The 22,412-nt window shown below is 47.4% G+C and overlaps 3 protein-coding genes and 4 non-coding genes across 10 annotated transcripts; 5 read left to right on the top strand and 2 right to left on the bottom strand.

Moving 5' to 3' along the window:
• Positions 1-812: 812 nt before the first annotated feature.
• MED22 (mediator complex subunit 22) lies at positions 813-7,917 on the bottom strand. 4 transcript variants are annotated; one of them, XM_063144838.1, is made up of 5 exons: positions 7,855-7,917; positions 4,405-4,555; positions 3,600-3,680; positions 2,705-2,913; positions 813-1,179 (listed from the first exon to the last, which is right to left on the bottom strand). In XM_063144838.1, exons 2-5 carry the CDS (start codon positions 4,525-4,527, stop codon positions 981-983), a joined length of 612 nt encoding a protein of 203 aa, XP_063000908.1. In that variant the 5' UTR covers positions 4,528-4,555; positions 7,855-7,917; the 3' UTR covers positions 813-980. The 4 variants fall into 4 exon arrangements, with proteins under 4 accessions (XP_063000908.1, XP_063000906.1, XP_063000907.1 ...); XM_063144836.1 differs by lacking the exon at positions 7,855-7,917 and adding an exon at positions 5,462-5,544; XM_063144837.1 differs by lacking the exon at positions 7,855-7,917 and adding an exon at positions 5,299-5,377.
• On the top strand, positions 5,846-13,387 carry RPL7A (ribosomal protein L7a). Its single transcript, XM_063144835.1, has 8 exons — positions 5,846-5,907; positions 7,648-7,768; positions 8,532-8,681; positions 9,644-9,784; positions 10,128-10,207; positions 11,405-11,535; positions 12,450-12,519; positions 13,219-13,387. Exons 1-8 carry the CDS (start codon positions 5,905-5,907, stop codon positions 13,321-13,323), a joined length of 801 nt encoding a protein of 266 aa, XP_063000905.1. The 5' UTR covers positions 5,846-5,904; the 3' UTR covers positions 13,324-13,387.
• On the top strand, positions 8,259-8,333 carry LOC134411303 (small nucleolar RNA SNORD24). Its single transcript, XR_010026335.1, has one exon. It is a non-coding gene; the product is annotated as a small nucleolar RNA SNORD24 (small nucleolar RNA).
• On the top strand, positions 9,477-9,549 carry LOC134411290 (small nucleolar RNA SNORD24). Its single transcript, XR_010026323.1, has one exon. It is a non-coding gene; the product is annotated as a small nucleolar RNA SNORD24 (small nucleolar RNA).
• Positions 9,871-9,947, top strand: LOC134411301 (small nucleolar RNA SNORD36). The gene has a single exon (XR_010026333.1). It is a non-coding gene; the product is annotated as a small nucleolar RNA SNORD36 (small nucleolar RNA).
• On the top strand, positions 11,232-11,311 carry LOC134411302 (small nucleolar RNA SNORD36). Its single transcript, XR_010026334.1, has one exon. It is a non-coding gene; the product is annotated as a small nucleolar RNA SNORD36 (small nucleolar RNA).
• Positions 13,388-14,378: 991 nt separating the features above from the next.
• LOC134410990 (surfeit locus protein 1) lies at positions 14,379-21,836 on the bottom strand. The gene is made up of 9 exons (XM_063144527.1): positions 21,757-21,836; positions 20,774-20,855; positions 19,726-19,853; positions 18,707-18,789; positions 17,583-17,774; positions 16,740-16,812; positions 16,470-16,632; positions 15,672-15,753; positions 14,379-14,901 (listed from the first exon to the last, which is right to left on the bottom strand). The coding sequence occupies exons 1-9, from the start codon at positions 21,829-21,831 to the stop codon at positions 14,835-14,837; spliced, it is 945 nt and encodes a 314-aa protein (XP_063000597.1). The 5' UTR covers positions 21,832-21,836; the 3' UTR covers positions 14,379-14,834.
• Positions 21,837-22,412: the final 576 nt, after the last annotated feature.

The following is a 22,412-nucleotide window of genomic DNA, read 5'->3' on the forward strand; positions in this document are numbered from 1 at the left end:
TAACAGGAGCCTGACACAATAGAAATTTCACAGGGGATGGTTTTTCTGGCACAGGACAAAGTGATGGGAAATGCATAATTTCCTTAACTACTACGACCTGGTTTGCCTGGAACGACAACTCAGAGGGTTAAGTATGGGTTGTCACTTAAATCGTGGGTTGTCGTTACATGCGAACCCTGTACTATGGGTTGTTAACCACAAACCATGGCTTGTTTTCCTGGGTTATCTGTGGTTAACAAACCCTAGTTAAACCATAGTGCAGGGTTCTCACATAACGACAACCTGCAATTCAAGGTTGATGTTATGTGCATACCAAGCCTAGGTCAGGATGCAGCGGATCAGGGCCACTCAAAGGAGGAGGTGTCCCCTCCTTCAATCCACTGCAAAGCATCACTTAACAAATCCTGAAGAACTATCAAGGCAGGTAAAAGCAGCCTTCTCCAACTTCATAACCTCTAGGTATGTTGTACCACAACTCCCAGAATCCCTGAGTCAAGCACGGGGGATTCTGGGAATTGTAATCCAACACATCTGAAAGTTATTAATTCTGCAGGTGCCAGAAAATAAAGTCTTTTTTAAAAAAGAAAAAAGAAAGCTCCTAAGGAATCTCCCTCCAAAATTCCTATCCAGAAATTGAAAGGTCACTATAAAATACCAAAAGATCTTTGACGAGCGCTTCCATCCAAAAAAACCGAAGAAGGTATTCCTAAGGGACTCTACATTTAGGCCTCGTGTAAAACAGGCTCAGAAAAGCCCCTGCAACAAGAGCGCCACTGTTCCTACGTAGACGGCGATTTCGCAAATTCTAGCCGAGCGTGCAACGCTATCGTTGGCCATTTTTTAAAATGGCGCCTCAAGCAAAATGGCTCGGTGCCAACGTGGCTGAGGTGTGTTGGCAGGAAAGAGGTTTCAGGAGGATGCAGGCAACTGCCGAACCCTTTGAACGTCAACGCGCTGCCCGGCTGAGGAGAGGTCCCCTCTCAGGCGTGCTCCGTCGGACCCACTCCGTGCCCGTTGATGTGAGGGTGCGACGGCGTGGACCCCTGAGGGGCCGGGAGGTTCTGCTCCATCACGGCGGCTCCCAAGGGCATGGAGAGGCCTTCCGGGGACGGCACGGCGGGTTCTTGCCTCCAGTACGCTTCGCACAGTGGCAGGTCGTTGCCTTCGCACAGACTGGAACTTCCCAGAACAAGACACCCATTTTACGGAGGAAAACGCAGCAAGGAAAGCGAGAGGCAGGAGGGAGAAAAGCAAGACAGAAGCAACAGCGTTAAGAAAACAGAAAAATGTTTCCGGAGGCAGGCAACGACAACTGTCCTCTCTAGAGAAAAGTCAAGAGGTTCTCTCTTCAGAGAAGAAATAAATCCTCCACAGGGCCTAGGAGGTCTATCGTCCAACGATGAACGCTTTTAATGCCGTTTTAATGCCGAATTAAAAGGATTTCTCATGGGGCTTCATTTGGCCCTCGGCTTTCCAGTTGCTAACCTGCAACACTGTCCACACAGACCAGGTGTGGGCAACTTGTGGCCCTCCGGATACTTTGGCCTGCCATTCCCATCCGCTCAAGCCAGCATAAACACAACCAACCCTTTTTTTAAAAAACTGAACAAAGCCAGGCTGTATTGTTTACAACCGTTTCTCTTTCTACCACCCGGGAAACCTGTTCTGAAGCAGACAAGAGGTGCAAAAGGAAGCAGATAAAAGTTTTGGAAGAGTCTGGGAAAGACAGGAGCAAGCATAAGACAGGAAGAGAATAATAATAATAATAGGAGCCACTCCAACAAACTGTAGGTTGCTTAAATAGATCAAGACAAATCAGGCCGGAATTGACACTCAGGGATTTCTTTTTTCCCCTGCGGCTATTTTATTTATAATAAAGCTTCCAGAGATTTTGACGGAAGATAATGTATCGTAAATACATATTATATAGAGATACATAAATGCTTAAAGAGGTTATTTTTTTACGACACACCATAAGACTTTTTTAAAAAAGCAAAAGAAAAATATAAATGCATCTTCTGTCTAAATATGGACACGCACAAAGGGTCACGTCTTTTGGATTCACAGGCTTTCAGATTCCTTTGGTGCGGCTACAAAAAAAGTTGGTCTAAATCTGAAGCCAGAAGGGTGCGTGTGTGAAACCAATCTACGTGGAATATGAGGTTCAGCAGGCACTGCTGGCAAAAGGATCTTAGTAAGGCTTTGTTGTTTTATCCATGCCTGTCTTCCCCAACCTGGTGCCCTCCAGATGTTTCGGACGTCAACTCTCATCTGCCCCAGCCAGCGTGGCCGATGGCCAGAAATGCTGGGAGTTGTCGTCCAAAACATCTGGAGGGCATCAAGTTGGGGAAAGGACATTTACACCATGGCTTCTGTTTCTAGCTGGTCAACAAACCATGGTTTGTTTGCAGGATTGAGTTCGGACACAACGACAAACCGGATTTCAACAAACCACGCTATGGCTTACCATAGCGTGTGAAATCAGGTGTACATTTCCATGATGACGTATTCTATTTACTCAGTATGGTCACCATCCAAATAATCGAACAATTGCAAACGAGGACTGCTAAAACAGGCATTGGGGCCAGGATTTGGGGATGCGGTTTAGGAACTCTGCAAGGAAAATCGCCTTTTTCCCCCCCCAAGGGTCAAAACCGGGCACAGTTGCGGTTACGAGGGGAACCGTCCATAGCTTTATTTGTACCTGGAAGAGTAATATTCTTCTTCCAGCTCGTAGAGGTCAATGGAGATCTCGTCACGCAGCGTGATCAGCTTCTTGTCACACTCCTCCTGCAGACCTCTCAGCTGTTGGTTGCGTTGGTTGATGGCTTCATTGACAGAGGGGAAATCGTTGAGGATCAGGAACTGCTTCAGGTCAGAGACGAGCTTCATGAGGGATTCGCCAGCCCGGACCTAGAAGGGACGTTCACGTCTTTAAACGTGTGGCCCACCGTTATCCTAAAGCCTTCAGGCATGTAACAATAGATACATTTCCCCTTTAAAAACTGTAAGCTCCTTGCAGCAGAGACCTGTACATTTTTGCTCGCATTCATCTGCAGAGCGCCATGTACATTGATGGCACCAAGTGAAAGGGAAGGGCCATAACGTTAAAGCAGTCGTTTTATCAGAACCATGAGGACTAGAATTTTAGTTTGATTTTGAGTGGAACGGCTGTAGGTTAGTACTAGAGCCCTTGCTTTGTAGGCAGAAGGTCCCAGTTCGATCCTTGGCAGCATCTCCAGGGAAGCCTGGGAAAGAATTTTGCTTGAAACCCTGGAGAGCTGCTGCTGCTGCTACCAGTCAGTGCTGACAATACTAGTCTAGATGGACCAAGGGTCTGACTTAGTACAAGGCAGCTTCCAATGTTGCTATACCCACCAGTCTGTTTGTTCACCTTTTCCATCTGAACCAGAGGTTCCCCTAAGTCAGGGAGAGGTAAGCTCTGGCCCCCGGGCCAGCATGTTTCTTTTGCTTCTTATCTCCAAACACTGATCGGAGATAAGAGGATATTTATAATCAATTAAGCTTGAAGTAACCTGCAAAGAACCATGCTGTTACAAAGATTCTGAGCACACTTCTCTAGAATCTTCCTTACTCACGATATTTGCGGCCCTGACGTGCATCTCATAGTTGTCCTGTTCCCCTTGGGTCGCCCGAGACACTTGGGTTTCGTCTTCGATCTACGGATGGAATTAGAAAATGGCATTGAAGGGGCTGCACATCCGTCCAGCGCTGAAGAATAACTCACTCCATTTTTAAGCCAAAATGCAGGTGGCCTTCCGCCCAAGCCAGTAGACCAGGGCAGGGTGTTGAACCCCTTTCAGCTCCAAGGCCAAATTGGACTTCTGAAAAGCACTCGGGGGATGCGGTCTGGGAGTGGGTTAGGCAAAAGGAGCAGAGGCAAAACCACCAGCATAGGTGGCCATGGGAGACGGCTGTAGCCTTCTGGGAAACCCCTGGATTGCGACCCCAGGTTCTACAGTCCTGCAGTTCAACATCGTTCTCTGAATGCACACGACACTGTTCTGCAGAGAAAACTGTCCCCTCGCTCTATCCCCAAGGGGTTATGCCCTTTACTCCCTAATTCTCCAGGCTTTTAAAAAGCCATAGTACAAGGGATTTAGCTTCCCCATCGCCTCTCACAGGCTAGGGAGGCTGCTTTTGCGTTGCCTTGTAGAGCAGGTGGCCTGGCTCACTTCCTGGAGCCGCCTGAATTGTTCAAAGCAAGGAAACGTTTCTGTTCCAGTCACATCTGCAAAAAAAAAGGTGGACTGGGGATTGGGAAAGAAAGCCTGTGAGGCCTTCAGGGCCCTCTTTCCCATGTATTTTGTAAACCGCCCAGAAAGTTTCGTCTGTGGGGCAGTATTGAAATGTAATAAACAACAATAATAATAATATACTCACCTTTGCTGTCTTGATGATTTCCGTGAAGTTATCCATGATGGACTTAATGTCATCTTTCAGCCTCTTGTTGTAAGACTGAAGGAGGGTTTCTTTGCTCTGAGGTAGGACACGTTGCTGCGACATTTTGAGGCGTGGGGAGGAGACGCTTCAACTGTGTGACAAGAAAGAGTACAAAGAGTCACAACTCATGCTGGCTGGGGCTGGCTGGGGAATTGTAGGACTTGCTCCTGTCTAAACATGCACCCTTATTTATTTTTTCCCCTCTTCCCTCTCTGCTGCTCTTTCCTTGCATGCTGTGTCTGTTTAGATTGTAAGCCTCCAGGGCAGGGGCTGTCTTCTTTTACTAACTGCAGGTAAGTCGCTCCAGGATCCCTTTTCGGGGTGCTGGGAACAGGGATTCTAAAATAATACTGTAATTAGTTAATTAATTAGTTAAGTAATTAATGCAGCCCTCCTTCCAGGAGCAAGCATCCCCTGGAAAGAGAAAGGGGAGACTGAAAGAACTGGGCATGTTTAGCCTGGAGAAGAGAAGATGGAGGGGAGACATGATAGCACTCTTCAAATACTTGAAAGGTTGTCACACAGAGGAGGGCCAGGATTTCTTCTCCATCTTCCCAGAGTGCAGGACACAGAATAACGGGCTGAAGTTACAGGAAGCCAGATTCCGGCTGGACATCAGGAAAAACTTCCTGACTGTTAGAGCAGTACGACAATGGAACCAGTGACCTAGGGAGGTGGTGGGCTCTCCCACACTAGAGGCCTTCAAGAGGCAGCTGGACAACCATCTGTCAGGGATGCTTGAAAGTGGATTCCTGCATTGAGCAGGGGGTTGGACTAGATGGCCTTGTAGGCCCCTTCCAACTCTACTATTCTATGATTCCATGATTCAAGCACCTGGATCTCCATGCAAGCAGAGCAGCGTATGCGCGTCGCCTTCTTGCAACGGTTACGCATGTCCCTTTCTTATTGCAACCATCCTTGACTATCAGACCAAGCTCTCTTCCATTGGCTGTGTCCAACCAAGTCGAGCCCCATTCCCGACATTTTAATTGGCTACCTGGGATGCCAATCTATTCCTCCACTCCCGTCCTTCGCAGTAAGGTTGGATGAGCCCACAATGTTCTTAAAGCGGCACAAATACCGAGGCCGCCTTCGCGAAAGGTATAATCAATGAGCGCCGTTGCCCTTTTAAATCTTTCACGGCAATGTAAAAAAAAAAAAAAGCCCCCTCTCCCTCCCCCTCCCCCGCATCGTTTGCAGGTCCGCAACCGCCGCTTCACACGTATTGGCTGCGATTCTCTATGATCGCGGAGCCGCTCTATCGCTTTGCATCTCTATGGTGAAACGTCTTGACTATAGACTCGGCTTCCTGTCTTTCATCTCTATGGTCCGCCCGGTCCACTTCCCGCGGGAATTGCGGCTGCTCTCTCGCGAGATCCGGGAGCTCTTAGATATATTACCCGGCATGCCTCGCTCTCTCTTTTTCTTCCTCACGCCAAGATGGTGAGTTGCGACGGATTTGGCCGGGGGGAGCGGGGGGCTCTCAATCCGGAGCCATCCTCCCTCCTAACGGGGCTTTGCCTAGGCTCCACCGGGTAGCGGAGGCACGGAGCACCCTGGCGAGTAGCGCGCTGTTTGTATCGGGAGGAAGGGGTGATAGGAAACCGGTTTGGGAGTCGCTCCGGTTTAGGCCTCGCTCCGATTTGGGCGCCTTTAGAAAGAGGCGGAACCGAACCGTTTAGGCCCCCGGGGAGGATGCTCTCGCCCCTTCCTCTTGGAAGGCCTGACGTTGGAGGTCTTGTCTGGAAACGCAGTGAAATCTGGAATAAAGCATGCGTTTACACTGCACGCCGAAACCGGTTTCAGACCCGTTCGGTGGCCACGCTTTCCAAGTATGGGCCATGGTATCGGGACCGTGGTTCTGAATGAAGAGAAAAAGCTGGTGGAAGGATTTTCAGTTGCTGCAGGAGGGGAAGCCATGGCGATTCAGCCACTTCGAAAGTCGTGCAAGTTTGCTGTGTAAACGTAACTCCCGGGGACCCAGGAGCGAGGCCTCTGCTTCCCGGGAATGGCTGGAGGAAGAACGGGCAGGCTGGTATTTCTTTAGGGCAAACTTGCCCAGCTTGGTACCCTCCAGATGCTTTGGACTACAAGGGTTCCTGACCTTTGGCCTTGCTGATGGGAGGCTGAAGCCCAAAGTGTCTGGGGGGGGGGGAACCTGGTGGAGGGAGGGAGGGAAGGAGGAAGCCCACTTTAGGGCCTAGGGAGCAAGGAGTCAAGGCGCTGTGCTCGAACACCCGGTTCATTGATTACGCCTCAACAGCATTGCTCTCTTGGTGGTCGCACAGAGTGCAGAGCTGGGTGAGTTATTCACACTTCTGTATAACGAGAGTTCGCTTCAGATGTGGCACATCTTTGGTGTAATGATAATGTAGGGGAAGATCAATATGCCAGGAGGTGACCAAAAAAGGGGGATAAGCAAGCCAGTACAATTAAAAAAATGATGTAATACAACCTGACAAAATACATTGTAGTAATTTGTAGTCCTACATTAGGGTGACCCTATGGAAAGGAGGACAGGGTTCCTGTATCTTTAACATTTGTATTGAAAAGGAAATTTCAGCAGGTGTCATTTGTATATATGGGGAACCTGCTGAAATTCCCTCTTCATCACAACAGGTAAAGCTGCAGGTGCCCTGCCCTCTTTTAAATAGGGTCACTCTAGTATAGCTCCTGCAGCTTTAACTGTTGTGATGAAGAGGGAGTTTCACCAGGTTCTCCATATATTCAAATAACACTTGCTGAAATTCCCTTTTCAATACAACTGTTAAAGATACAGGAGCCCTGTCCTCCTTTCCATAGGGTCACCCTACCTACATATCTTGTGGCTTCATGTAGCTGTTGTGTTGCACTCAAATTCGGAGTGATTGCTGTTTGGTCCTTGGATTTTCAAAGCTTTTGTGTCTCCAGTAACCATTTCCAGAGGACTAGTCTGTGGCACCTTAAAGACTAACAACTTCATTCTGGCAGAAGCTTTTGTGGGCTGTATAGTCCGTGAAAGCTCATGCCAGAATGAATTGGTTAGTCTTTAAACTGCCACAGGGCTGTTTGTGTCCCTAGTGCCGCTAGAGGAAAGTTCTCTGGTGTGCACGTCTTTCTGTGCCCTGTTTAAATTTCAACTCAAAAGCCCTTGAACCACTGAGGAGGCATTCGCACCCACCGTCTCATTCTTCAACTTTACAGCCGAAGGGGAAGAAGGCCAAGGGGAAGAAAGTAGCCCCGGCTCCGGCCGTCGTCAAGAAGCAAGAGGCCAAAAAGGTCGTCAACCCTCTCTTTGAGAAAAGGCCCAAGAACTTTGGCATTGGTGAGTTGAGAAAAGGGTGCTGGGGGAACCATGGGATATATCACATGGCATTCAAGCGTTGAGAAGAAATAGAAGTACAAACTCACGTTTTTAGATGGGCTGCTGGCATCAGTGTGTTTGTTGACAGCTCTCCGGAGATGCTTCTGGCAGGATTAATGCCCAGCTGCTAAAAGAATAACTGTTTAAAAATCCATTTGAAACAGATGATCACCAAAGCAACTTGTTGGTGCAGGGAAGTGGGGATATCTAAGTAGAGTTCTCCACATCAAAAACTCGGCTGGTCTGCAGCTGATGCTTATTTAGTGGCTGGATTTTAGGAATTTTCTATTAGTTAAGTAAGTATTTATCTGTACACTGCCCTGAGATCTTAATGATAAAGGGCGGGATACAAATGTTTTAAATAAAATAAATAGATCTGCTGATAAACAAAGCAGATCAGTTTGAAATAAGCTAATGTGGATGAAGAGAGAGGGCGTTGCTGGAAGGGCTGAGCAAATGATGTAAATGAATATTTGCTATCTGAGTGATGGTGCTGACAAACCTACCCACCAAGATCGCTGATGCTCATGTGCCTTTGCCATAAGAGATAATTGAATGCTATATAATATCTCAAAGACAGAACACGCAGTAGGAAAGTTAAGCCATCGATAAAGGAGGATCTAAAGCGCGGGCGTATATTAACGGGTGATTCTAGAGTCGTGAGGCTGAAGGTGGGCTTTGCAAAGGGAGGAGCTGTTCTTAAGAGTTGTGCCGTGCCTTTCAGGGCAGGATATCCAACCCAAACGGGACTTGACCCGCTTTGTGAAATGGCCCCGTTACATCCGCCTCCAGCGCCAGAGAGCAATCCTCTACAAAAGGCTGAAGGTGCCCCCGGCGGTTAACCAGTTCACACAGGCGTTGGACCGCCAGACAGGTAAATGTTGGCTTCTTGTTTAAGACTAGGTTGCAAGGGAAGGAGGTAGGATGGTATGTCCTGGGCCTCTTGAACAGATCATGGAATCATAGAATAGTAGAGCCAGAAGGGGTTTACAAAGCCATCGAGTTCAACCCCCTGCTCAATGCAGGAATCCACCCTAAAGCATCCCTGACAGATGGCTGTCCAGCTGCCTCTTGAAGGCCTCTAGGGTGGGAGAGCACACAACCTCCATAGGTCACTGGTTCCATTGTACTGCTCTAACTGTCAGGAAGTTTTTCCTGATGTCCAGCCGGAATCTGGCTTCCTGTAACTTGAGCCCGTTATTCCGTGTCGTGCACTCTGGGAGGATGGAGAAGAGATCCTGGCCCTCCTCTGTGTGACAACCTTTTAAGTATTTGAAGAGGACTATCATGTCTCCCCTCAATCTTCTCTTCTCCAGGCTAAACATGCCCAGTTACTTCAGTGATTTTTGGAGCCTGCAAGGAGGCAGGCATAGAGAGATGAAGGCCTAGAGGGAAATGGGGTGGTGGGAGGATAGCAAACTTGAAACCATTTCGCACCTCTACCCCAGAACTCTTTTGTCCTTGGGAAGGCTGTTTTATGTGCTCAGCTTTTATTACTTTTGTAAGTAGTTATTGCAACTTGCTGGCCGTTGGGTTCAGTATTGATAATTGGAGCGGGGAGACAACCTGGAAAGTTGTATTGAGCAAAATGGAGCTGAAAAGATACATGAGTTAAGAGGAAGTCCCTGCTTGCTGAAGCTCTAGTCAGAAAGAACTTTCCTGTCCCGTGTGCAGATGATGCTAGCAAATATTTGCTATCTGAGTTTTCTTGATGACTCCCAACCACCAAGATCGCTGATGCACAAAAACCTCTCCTTTCGGGGGGGTAGCGGGGTTGGTAAAAACAACAACACTGAGAGAGACCTGACTCGGATCACCCTGATTCTGTCTCAACAGCTACTCAGCTTCTGAAGCTGGCCCACAAATACAGGCCTGAGACGAAGCAAGAGAAGAAGCAAAGGCTGCTGGCGCGGGCAGAGCAGAAAGCTGCCGGGAAAGGCGACGTTCCTACCAAGAGGCCTCCTGTGCTGAGAGCAGGTAAACCTTTCTAGCACCTTTACCTGTCTACCCTTGAGCTTGGATGGCTGAAAAAGTTAGCCTTCCCTCGCCTGGACACTTGACTACTGCAATGATGTATGAATTTCTTCACCTGAACTGCAAACTGAAGAGCAAACAAATGAACTTTTTAACCCTGAGCTGTAGCTTGTGGTTCCTCCAGTAGGCCTTGCTGTATTTGAGCGAGAGCTGAGGGCTCCATAGGTGTTGACACCTGTTCTGAAAGTACAAGGGGAGGTGGCTGTACTTTTCTGGCGGTGTATGGATTTTGGCTTGAAAAGTGAACGCTTTCGTAGCGCTTCAGCTTAACCGGTCTGTCCTGCAGGCGTCAACACAGTGACAACCCTGGTGGAGAACAAGAAGGCGCAGTTGGTGGTGATCGCTCACGATGTCGATCCCGTGGAGGTGAGAAAAGTGCCAAGGAATCAGAGCCTGGATCTTAAAACAAAATTCAGTTTTTATGCTGCTGGGGGGTGGGGCGTGTTCTGAGGAGCGATCACTGCATCTTCATACATGCAAACAGGAGAGCTCTCTTGTGTCACACAGGAATGGAGGGGAACCCACTTCTCTCTCTCCCTCCCTCCCTCGTGGATTTGGGCTCCTATTTTGGTGGCAGCAACACTTTAAAACACAGGAGCTTCAGTGAATTTGAGGTGCTGTCTACGCCTGCTGGCCTCTGGCCATCATTGCTGGCCAGGCCCCATTCCTTGCTGATGGAAACCCACAGAATTGAGCTGGGCCAAGCACTGGGCAAGAGCTGGGTCTTGATCAGGGGAGCCAAACTTCAGATCTGGGAGCCAGATGTGCCTGGCCTGAGAGCCATGGATGGCTTAGTTACCTGCCGTCAGAGCTTCACGCTCAAATATCCTGGTGTGCTTGGTATTTCGGCCCCATCCTTTTTGCCTTCAACCCCACCGGTATTTGCTCCTGAGAGCTTGTCTGAAATGGAATGCGGCCCTCGGGCTGAAAGAGGTTTGACACCCCTGCCCTAAATGGAAATGGGGTGAGCTGCCTAGACTTCTTTCTTCCAGTTGTAAATGTTCCTTCTTGCTATAGCTGATTCTTAATACTGCCAAATCAACACAATTGAAAAGTTCAGCAGACTGGAAATTCCAGAGTCGGAGACGCACGTGCTACGTGATTTAAGGCTGAAAGATCTTGGGAGCGGTTAATAATTGGGGGTTTACATTTTGAACATGGGTGGGTCTAGATTAAAGCTCAATCCTATTGCAACTCAGCAAAGTTTGTCCTTCCCCAAACTGGCGCCCTCCAGCTGTGTTGGACTGCAGCCCCCAGAATGGGGGGGTGCTAGGAATTTTACTCCCAACGCATCTAGAAGGGCTGGTATAAACGCTGTTAGTCTCTAAGGTGCCACGGGATTCTTGTTCCCCCCTGTAAATGTTGCCACTCACAAAGCAGGGCTTGGCGTTTGCAGTGATGTCTGAATTTCTTCACCTGAACCTCATTTGTGAAGAGCAAATCCATACAAGCTTTTTAACCCTGAGCAATCGCCAGAGCCCCTGCCTTTCGCCCTGCTCTGTGGCTGCAAAAGTTGCTGCAGCATCCCCAACGTAAGCGTTTCTCCTCCCTTCTCCGTTCCAGCTGGTTGTGTTCTTGCCAGCCTTATGCCGAAAAATGGGCGTCCCCTATTGCATCATCAAAGGCAAGGCCAGGCTGGGTCGCCTTGTCCACCGAAAGACGTGCACCTGCGTTGCCTTCACTCAAGTCAATCCGTAAGTAGCCCGTCGGAGGTTTTTGAATACGGCCGTTCCGCTGAGGAAAAGCTCAAGTGTGGTTCGGGTTGGGAATGCAGATGTCGGCTGAGCAATTGGTTCTCTTGCTAGCTACTGCCGCAAGACTCCAGCTCCGCCCGCCCCGGTCATTGCATACAGAACTTTAAAACTGTCTCAATAGCAGCTCATGGGGCAGGGTGCTATCAGTATGAGAGAAGGTGAGAGAGGACTGAAGGTGGGCTCTCCTCCTGTTAGTGAGATTGGAGTCTGGGGACTGTTCGTTGGATTAGGATTTTAGTTTCAGTTTTTTTCAGCTGCTTTGCTATTCTCTCGTATTTCTCTACCTTTGGTTTTGCAATTTGTTTTGTCGGATAGTTATTGGTGAAGAGGAAAAGGTTGTATACCTCTTTGGATTAATCCATCTGAAATCACTGTATTCTAAAACTGGATTTCATGTCACCATCCTAATACCTCTTGGGGGCCATCAAGTGATGGTTTGACCAGGCCGCTGGGATCTCCAACGTGATGCCCGTGGGTACCAATGTGTGCATGGACCCATATTTTAGTGTCTGCCCCTTTTGATTTTTATTACGATTTTGTAAATGAAACTTTTTTAAACTGGGCGGCTGGCGTACCGCAAGGGCTGCCCTCCAACATTTTATTAGGGTTCAAAAAAGTGGGTTTGTGTTTTGAATCTCAAACTCCCACCTTTGCCTTGTGTATAATATATATTTATATCCTCAACTTGCCTTCTGGGAAATGGGTGTTCCATGGTTCCATTTTGGGGGGCGGGATTGCCTACAACGCTTGAAATTCCAAATGTGCCCAGTGACCCAAAAGTTTGGAGCCCTGGGTGGGTCTCCTTCAGTGAGTGCTCTGTTGCCATAATTCCAAATGTCTTCTGTCCTACGCAGGGAAGACAAAGGAGCCCTGGCTAAGCTGGTGGAGGCTGTCAAGACCAACTACAACGAGAGATACGATGAGGTAAGGTCACGCGTGTAGGATCCGTGGTTGTTCCTACCGATATGTAAACCCTGAAAAGGTTTTTTTCCATGTGCTGACCTGGCCAAAGTCTTGCAGGCTAAAATCCAAAGCCAGAAGAATAGAGGTCCGTGAAATGCCTTTGCTCATTGAAATAGGTTCCAGGCTCACGGAACAATTGCTAGACTGCAATGCTTTGATATTACGCTGGAAATTCGGTCACTGCATACAAGTACTGGGCTGTACGAATGAGCTGGCAGCATTCAGTGTTTTCAGGAAGCCATAACAGCATTGGCACTTTTAAAAAACAGTCATAGTTCGATGTATTGCTGTTGATTTGACTACGTGGCTGTATTTATAATATCCTTCAAGAGTGTCTTGTGCAAATTCACTGTACATTTTGCTTATTAGTGGGTTGAACGTGTGTAAAATGCACCGTGCAGTGATCTTTGCTGTCCCTTTGGTACCGTTTTGGATCACACTTCTCACCCACCCCCATTTTGTGGCTTTGGGAATAATGCAGCAAACCGGAACTGTTTAGTCTCCTACGTGTAATGTTGGGCTGTCCTCTTAAGCCAGCTGGAGTTGATGTTTTGAGCCCTAAATCCGGTGGTAGCTTATACAGTGGCTTGTAAATTGGGTTGCTGAGCCGTCTACAGTAATACCCTGAAAGTCAAATGTATCTTTCTTTTCCTTCCTCAGATCCGTCGTCACTGGGGCGGCAACGTCTTGGGCCCGAAGTCTGTGGCTCGCATTGCTAAGCTGGAGAAAGCAAAGGCCAAAGAACTGGCCACTAAACTTGGATAGATGTATCAGATTTGCCTCCAGTTCTTCTGTACATAAAAAAAATAAAATGCTAAACAAAAACTGAGCTTGGTCTGCTCTAATCATTTTCTAAGGTTTTTTTTCTCTCTCGTTCTCTCTACACTGAACAAAATTGGTTCTGTAAACTGAGCCTTAACTTACTGGCTACTGTTTCCAGGAGAACTTGAGCATCTGCCTTAAAATAATTCCTTCTGTCCAGCGTCCCTGTGTCCTGCACTGCATAGGGGGAATTAGGAACCCTTCTACTCTTCACTTTAAAAAGGAGAGCTGCTAAATGCAGGATCAGTGTAACTAGTTCTTTCAGCTGACCCCCTCTCCCCTTTAAATAGCTTACAACTCTGATTTTCTGTTCAGCGGTAGCATGCTCATAGGTGCTGCTCCTGCCACAGATCAGAAATCTTAAAACGGGGTGGGGAACCGTTTCGGTCTCCGTGACACTCCTGATTTTTATAGATAGAACAAACACTGCTTATTAACCAGAATTCTCAACTCTGATAGATATCTAAACGGGGTTTGGTTTTATGTCCAGTATCAGAAGCAGTGAACCTATGGGGAACATGGGTGGGAGGGTGCTGTTGCACATGGGTTCCTAGTCAACAGCTGGTTGGCCGCTGGACTAGATGGACCTTTGGTCTGATCCACATGGCTGTTACGTTATGAATTGATATACTTGTGAACCGCCCAGAGAGCTTCGGCTATTGGGCGGTATAGAAACGTAATAAATAAATACAGATGATGGTTTAAAGTCAGCAAGCAATTGCTGTGCCTCAAGAGGACACAGCATCAAAGAGACTGATGCAGGTGAGGTGCCCTAAACCATGGGTTGCCCATAAGTGAAGCCCAAACTGGTGTGGGCTCTTCAGGGTAACAAAAAGCATGAGATGGTGCAAAGCTGAGTGCAAGAGTTCTGCTCAGCTGCCTTGATATATTAATGCAGGAGATAGTATAGAAATCTAGCTGAGTTTGCCACTTCTTGCAGGAGGGAATGCAGGTTCAGGGGTTTAAATATTTGAAAAAGGTCTGGCCTATAGAGCTGCTACAGAGAAAATCAAAATACTCATGATTTATTTTCCACCACAAATAGTACATCCAGCATTTCAAGGAACATGATTTCACAGTCTTGGGTCAAAGCTGCTGTGCCCACCCTTCTGCCCCAGGATTTTCACCCATTTTCTTTGATGTGATTATAACATTTAAAGGCTTATTTTTCTCCTCTTAAGGCCTCTGAATGGCCTCCCTTTCAGTTTTCCCTTGATTGGCTTCGTGTGTTTTAACTCCTAACACGCCAGTTACACGCAACTCCCCGAGTATCCACAGATCAGTTGGCTTAACGAGTAGCTGCACCTGGTTTTTAGCAGAACATGGAGACGGGCCTGATCATGTTGCTCAGGTCACTGAAATGCAGCAAGGAGTAGGAAGGCCCGTCAAACTCCCTTGATGAGCCAAGCGTAGCTACTCAAGGTCAAGCTCACGGCATGGATTAGCTGTAAGGCTTAGACGTGTACCTTCTGAATGAACTTCTTAAACCACATGTAGGAGGTGACTGCACACAAACCATACCTGAGAAGAAGGAACAAGCCGTCAGATTTTGGGAGAGACTTGGCAAGTAAACATCAACTGTGTTCTAATAAATCCAGGGCAGATTTTGGCTAAGTGAGAATCTCTTTCAATTCCCACCCCCTTGAAAATAATTCTCAGGCACTCTTGTTAAAGCAAAACAAACCAAGAGCTCAGCACTAGATGGTGAAAACTCAGAAACAAGCAAGTATCGGGTGACTAGATTTGAAATTTTATGCCTTTTGCAGTAGTGATAACCAATCCTTTTCATTCCCTTAACCAAAAACATGCACATGATGTAACTTATTCTGAAGGCTGTCTCAGGCAGAATCGGATCTCATTAACCCAGCTGATGGCAAAAAAAAAAGCATGCAGAAATTTTATCAATTCTAATCTCATATGCTGTTGCATTGCCCTTATGTGGGTAAATGCTATAACCCAAAGCGGTCATCTCATGAAGCTGAATGACGGGAGATTCAGGACAGATAAAAAGGAAGGACTCCACATGGCACAGAACTAAACTATGGAATTTCCTACAACAAATGGTAGTGACGGCCACCAATTTCGATGGCTTGAAAAGGGGTTTATATATGACCTCCAGTATCAGAGGAAGCATGTCTGGGTATGTCAGTTGCAGGGGAACGTGGGCGGGAGGATGCTGTTGCACTCATGCGCTACCTGTGGGTTTCCCCTAGTTGGCCAAGTGGAACCTTGGCCTGATCCAGCATAGCTCTTATGTTCTTAAAGCCACGCACCCCCCCCCAGTCACTTACCATGTAAAGATATATTGCATATGCTCATTGCGTAAGGTCACTCTGGTCTGGCCTCCAATTGGACCCCCGGGAACCGTGCTCTCTGTTGGTACAGGGAGAAGAAGACACAAGAGACTCAGAGCTAAGTGCAAAACAAGACCTTCTGAAAAGGAATGCATTCAATCAATATATTCGGTCAGGACGTCAGCCCAGAATTACTGAGAAGTGTGTCCTATGGATAACAGGCACTGTGATTGAACACGCCACCCGACCACTCCAGCAAGTGAGAGCATCTAAACAGGAATGCCTGAGGGCCAAATTCCATTTCAGGGAAGCTTTCGGGGTGGTGGGGCGCATTCCAGTGGTGGCCAGGGCCAAAACAACCAGAGCTCAAATAGGAGAAGCGCTTCAGCGTTTTGGAATGGGGAAAGAACTGCACAGAAGTAGGAAACATCCACACTGCAGAGTTAGACCCATGCTGGCCGGGACAGGCTGGGAGTAGTAGGACTTTTTTCTGTCTAAAGGAGCGCAGGATTTGCATTCTTCAACTATTGTGCAAGATCTATTGGAAGGGTTGAATAGAAACCATCCTCTCTTGCCAAAATGCCCCTACTTTTCACAAAGCTTTAGTTTCTGCAGCTGTGTCATTTCAGAACACAGTGCCGCTGAGCAAAACGAAGTAAGGTAGCAGCCCTTCCAAGTAAACAGCTCTTCTGGGTCCCTTCATAAGAATCTTCCTGCTAGTGGCATAAAAGTCTCGAACCTAGGAAGGGGAAGTTGTACAAAACCACCAGGAAGCCGGCTCCTTTGGGGACTTACTGAAGTCCGCATCAATAAAAATGGGTTCCGCTCCTGTCACTCTCGCCATGGCGTCCAGGTCCCGGTAATGCCAACGGTTCTTTTCCACGTTGTTCTCCGGTACAAAGGGTTTGCGAGTTTCTGACAGCCTTACCACTCCAGTGAGTTCGATTTCCTCTTGGGTCTAAAGGAAGAGGAAAATAGCCATTTCTGCCTTTTCAAAACACACACACACACAAGTTCCAAAATCTGAGTCCTCAGGGATTCCGGCCCTTGTTAACCCCATTTTACCTGTCCTTTTAACCTGGTCTCAGTTTTCATTTTCCGTCTGGAGACAAACCCTCTGTTGACAAGAACTGTGATCCTGCGGGGTTAGAAAAAGAGAGAGAAGACAAATCCTGTCAGAATGAAAGCAGTGAGAGCCTAAGCAAGTTTACTCAGAAGCAGGCACAACTCAGTCCCAGGTAACTCTGTATACTATTGAGTTATAGGATAGCACTTTATTTTTTTTGCCAGTTGGTGAACTGGCAGTGTTGTGGCAAAAGAGATGAGGAAACAGTCAACGTTGTATTCACTGAATTGGTTCCTGTATTAATCTCTGCTCCACATGGGCTGAGTTCACAGGTTGAGTGTGGATTGTCATTGAACTGTGGGGTGTTGTACTATGTGAACCCAGCTGTGCTAACAAACCATAAACAACCTGCAAAGAGAACCCATGGGTTGTGCACTGTGGGTTGTTTGTGGTGAACAAACCATAGTTTGTTAACGCAGCTGGGTTCACACAACAGCAATCCACGGTTCAAGAGCAACCCACATTCAACACGTACTCTGGCTTGTCATGTTGTGTGGACCAGGTCATAACATACTGTGACATATTAACACTTCTCTCACGCATTGCTTGGCCACAATTTCTCCAAGAAAAAAAAGATGTTTTGCTCTTTCCTGTACTCAAGGTATACCTACCCATGTAGATGACCACTTCACACACCGGTGATATATGCTGAAGTCTTCCCTAACATCACAATCCTTTACATATCTGCCCTAAAGCATGTCCCATAGAGACCAATGGGATTTACACCCAGGTAACTAGGGACAGGATGGCAGCCTAAGCCTTCTAGCTGATGACATACCTACCCAAGGTCTGTGCAGTAAAAGGGCGTGATGACGTTGGCGCCACTCTCTGGACTTGACATCAGCTGGCCGGCATCCCTGGCCTCTTTCTCTGGATCTACCAGTGATCGTGGCAAGATGTACAGCTCCTTGCTGTGGTCGAAATACCCTCGGACCTTGACTGGTCTGTATTCCAACTCCTTGAGCTCCAGGAGGCTGCAGAAGAACAGAAAAACAGCAGGCCTGTAATACAAGGCCAAACTGCAGCCGGGAGTCAGAAGCCCAAGGTTGCTAGGTAACGAAAAGAGCTAACAGATGCTGAAAGACTGAAGCAGCCCTTCCAGATGTGCTGGACTCCAACTCCTAGAAACCCCCAGCCAGCATCAGGTTGTAGAAGGCTGCCACAAAGCTTGAGCCCCAAATGCTCAGTTCTGCAACAAGGCAGCTAAGTTCTGCAAGCAGACCCTGGGAACTGTTCAAAAGCTGTTTTGCTGATCAGGGACATTCGTTCTTGCCACGAATTTATCATCAGTTATTTCTACGGTACCATCAGTGTATTTTACAGTGCAGCGTAGGTCAAAAGAAAAAAGGCAGGCTCCGAGGCCTGAGGAACACACAACCTACATTAGAGGAACGTACAACCTACATTAGAGAGAAGGAAGGGGCAAGAGGGCAAGTGGAGAAGCAGGGTGTCCCTTCTCTTTCATTAGCCTCCCTGTATGCCTTGCTGCAGTCGCCCAACACCCAGAAACAACGTCTCCCGTCGGTTTCTCTCCATGCCAAGAAAAGCTGCAATGGTTTCGTTTCTGCAGCGCACACAGCAGAAGGGCCACTGTTTTGGTTGGCGGTTTTTTTAAGTGACACTTAGGGTCTCAATCCAGCCTTCGCTTCTATCTCTCTGCTCCCCTTGGGAACAAAAAGGGGGAGAACGGGCACCTCTTGCCATTTTCTCCAGAGACAAGACAGCAACCAGTAAGGCAGTAAGTCCTCATTAATTCCTCAAAGGGACGTTCCCCCTTTCCCCTTTTGCCTTCAGCTGCCCACCACTAGAATCCCCTTCCCCCCGGCCGCTTCTTTGAAACTGAATCTGACACCCCTGAGTATAACCTCTACATTTAACTGATTACAAGCCAGTTTTGTGTACTTACTCTGCCGGCAGCGGAATCGGCTCCGTTGCAACCCTTCCTTTCAAGTCAGCGATCAGCTTCAACTTCCATTTCCGCCGCTGAACCTGATACATGTACAAGCACTCTTAGGGGGCCTCACGGAGCAAAGTCAGGCATATCTTTTGCTCAGTGGTAAAGCTTGGAAAAAAAGACATTTCTCCCACAATTGCATCAGATCATCACACTGCTCTAGTACAGAAGTATTTGCACAATGAAAAAAAGCTGTCCTATCTGCTCCTCCAAAAATTAAAATAAACACATGAACATTTGAAAGAAAATACTGAGCCTGTTCAGACGACATGGTAAGCCATGATAGTTAAGCATTTTGAGCTAAACATTATGGCTTAGCGTGCCATGTGAACCATGATTTAGTGTGTCGTCCTAACCATGGCAGCTACATAAACAGTTTAAACACACTCACCAACTATTTACTGCAAAAGAGTCAATGGCCTAACCATGGCTTAGCGTGTTGTCTGAACAGGCCCGCTGCCTTTACTCAAATTCCATATGCATTTCATAACCCCTATTCAAATAAAAGCTACCTCCAAAGAGTACTGGTTGCATCTGCTGCCCTTCATTCAATAAATGTGTTGCTACCTACTTGTTAGAAGCAAAGATGATTAAAATGAAATTATAATATTTTTCTATATAGAAGGGAGATCCTGGACCCAACCCCAAACGTGTCGCTCTCTCATTTTATAGGAATGTAGATTCCCCCCGAATTGGATTCGGCGTGAACAGTGATCCCACGAAGGCGACAGAGATGAGCACTCAAAGTGCTTCGCACCGAGTTTCTCAATCATTCTTGCAACAACCAGGCGATGCAGGTCAGTATCACAATCATCACCATATTAGAGAAGCCGTGGAGATAACAGTGGCTTGCTTCATGCCACACAGCATGGCTGAGGAAAGGCTGGAGCCTCTGCAGCGGATGCTGAGACACACTTGCCCTCAACCAAGAGGTTCCAAAGAGCATGCTCGGTCTCATCGTTCACACTTACCTGCCACGTGCCGAGGCAAAAGGTGGCCACAGGGATAAGGAACAGGCCCCACTTGAGAGTGGCGTCCTCCCCGGATTTGGCAGCAGAGGCTGTGGAAACTCCAGATGTGCAAGGCCTCCAGCGAGTCTCTGAGAGAAACAACGCAAGAAAAAACACGGATACTGTTTGTAGGGAGGATTTGAAAATGTTCTACAATATTTATTTATTTATTTGTTACATTTCTATACCACCCAATAGCCGGAGCAATAGCATGCGACATGTTGTTAGCACTAGCTCACAATGCATTTAAACATTTACCGAAAGTATTTTTATCCTACTGCTTGGTCAAAAAGGCTCTTGGAGACATTCCACATGGATCTACAGCCCCACTGGAGCCCACTCAGAGAAGAGCCTTCAGTGTGGTGGCCCCAGTTCTATGGAACTCCCTGCCTCTGGAGCTCAGGCAGGCACTGTATTGTTTCCAGCATCCCCTGAAAACATCTTTATTCCAGGAAGCCTTCCTTGAAAGACCAGCCATGGTTTTATCAGTACTTTATTTTTAAAAACAAATTTTAATCTGTTTTATTTCTTTTCTCTTTCTCTTTCATTGTTCACCACTCGGGAATCTGTTTAGATGTGGAGTGGTGTATAAATGCTATAAATAAATAAATACATGGGTATAACCAATGAAACAAGACAGACCCTGTCTATGGGTCTAAGCCAACACAAATACAGCCACACACACACAGAGGATGGTGAGGGCAGAGGAGGGTGGAAATAAGTCTTTCAGCAATGGCTGCTGGTAGTGACAGTGCTGAGAAAACTGGAGGCAAATGAGCACATACTGCATTAATGGCCATTTTTGGAGAAAATGGCAAGAGAGATCGGTGCCCATCTTCTCACTTGCTAATCGCAAGGGGAGCAGAGAAATAGAACAGATTTGGTGGGCTAGAATATGTCTGATTCCAGTAGCCCACTGAGTTCAAACCCCCGGGTGCACATCTACTCAAACCGTAATTCCCACCGATTTCAATTGGACTTAAACAGTTTCCTTAAAATCTCTCTTTACCTTTATGTTGCTGTAACAGACCAGAAGGGGCTTTAAAATGGGGGCACCCAAAGAATGTCCTTCTGTAAGCACAGTAAGGCAGCTAAAAGCAAAAGAAAAGGTACGTTTCGTTTTATACGATCATAAGAGTTCAGCATTCAGGAGACTTCAAACAATTTAGTGAAAGTTTTAGGAATTTTTAAAACAATGTTTTAAAAAAACGATTTGAAAACTTTAAAGACAGCATGAGCTGCACAATTAAAAGCAGGAGAAAATCTTAGAGTGTGGAACTAACAGATTTAAAGTGCATGTTTAGACAGAAAATAGTCCTAGTATTTCCCAGTCAGCATGACTAGCTCAGGAATGCTAGGAGTTGCAGAACTTTTTTCTGTCTAAACATTTATTTATTTACGAACTATAAATCTATAGTGCCCAATAGCGAAAGCTTTCTGGGTGGTTGATAACCATTAAAACCATGAAATACAGTCTAAGATACAGTATAAAAGCATCATATGGAATGAAGTCAAAGCCAGAATAAAACCTAACAGCATTGCAGAGATTTATAATACAAACCCATGCATAGGGTCAGGGAAGGAGCCAGCCTAACGTCCCTTGGCGGGAGCCGCCACTAAGAAGGCCCTGGGCCGTGTCTCAACCAACTTAACCCTCCCTTGCAGGTTGGGCTTGCAGAAGAGCACCAGTGTGACCTCTGCCTGCTACTGCTGTATAGGACTGCAGCCTGGAGCATTTTGCATGTTAAAAGGGCTCCACTATAGGCACCAAAGCTGACTTAAAAATAAATAAATATTTATCTAGCCTGACTCTTGTGAATGTAAGGGCGTCCTGGCAGGCAGCAATTAAAGAGAGGCTTCACCTGTGTAGTTGCTGCCTGCCAGGCTGCTGTGAAGGACCCAAAGATAGACAGTGGCAGCCTTTCTATGGGGCTGAGTAGGGAGAGGCTGTTCCCTCCTCCCCATCGCAGGGGCTTTTCTCCAGATTCCTACCTGCCCCTTGGCCCTGAATCCCCGCAGGACGCCCCTCAGCCAGTCATCGCCTAGCAACCGCACCCAGGCGGCCATCTTCCCCCTAGACGACCACTTCCGGGTCACAGCAGTTCTACTTCCGCTCAAATGTTTAAGAGGCGCTTCCGGCCTATAAAGCAAATGGCCGGCCTTTGCGACGTGTCGTCCTTTCCCCTCCCAGCCTCCTCACCTGGCAGATTGCCAAATATGAGGCCGGGGAGACAAAAGCTTTATAAGAGTTATCCTATTCTATGGAACACATCTCTGTAAAAATTGCAACGACGTCACTTCCGTTTGCCTTCCGTCCTATGCGGGACCGGAAGCTGGCCACAGGTTGCTAGGGTGACGCTCTAGCCTCACATCTCCACGGTGTACCCTTGCGCGAGTTGGTTCCTATAGACTTATCAAACATGAAGCAGTGGAGGCTGGTGGCTCTGATGTCAGTGGGGCTATGAATCCGCTCGGGGTTTCAATCAGGACCAGCCAGACAGCTAAAGGAGCTATCCAAGGTGCTGAACCCGTTTTGGGGGTGGGGTTCATCGCCTTGGACAGTTTCTTTAGGGTTCTGACTGAACCCCAGAATGGATTCACAGCCCCACTGACATCAGAGCCACCAGCCTCTACTGCTGGGAAGAGAA

This window comes from Elgaria multicarinata, chromosome 19 (assembly GCF_023053635.1).
Source record: "Elgaria multicarinata webbii isolate HBS135686 ecotype San Diego chromosome 19, rElgMul1.1.pri, whole genome shotgun sequence".
In the NCBI taxonomy this organism is placed as follows: Eukaryota; Metazoa; Chordata; class Lepidosauria; order Squamata; family Anguidae; genus Elgaria; species Elgaria multicarinata.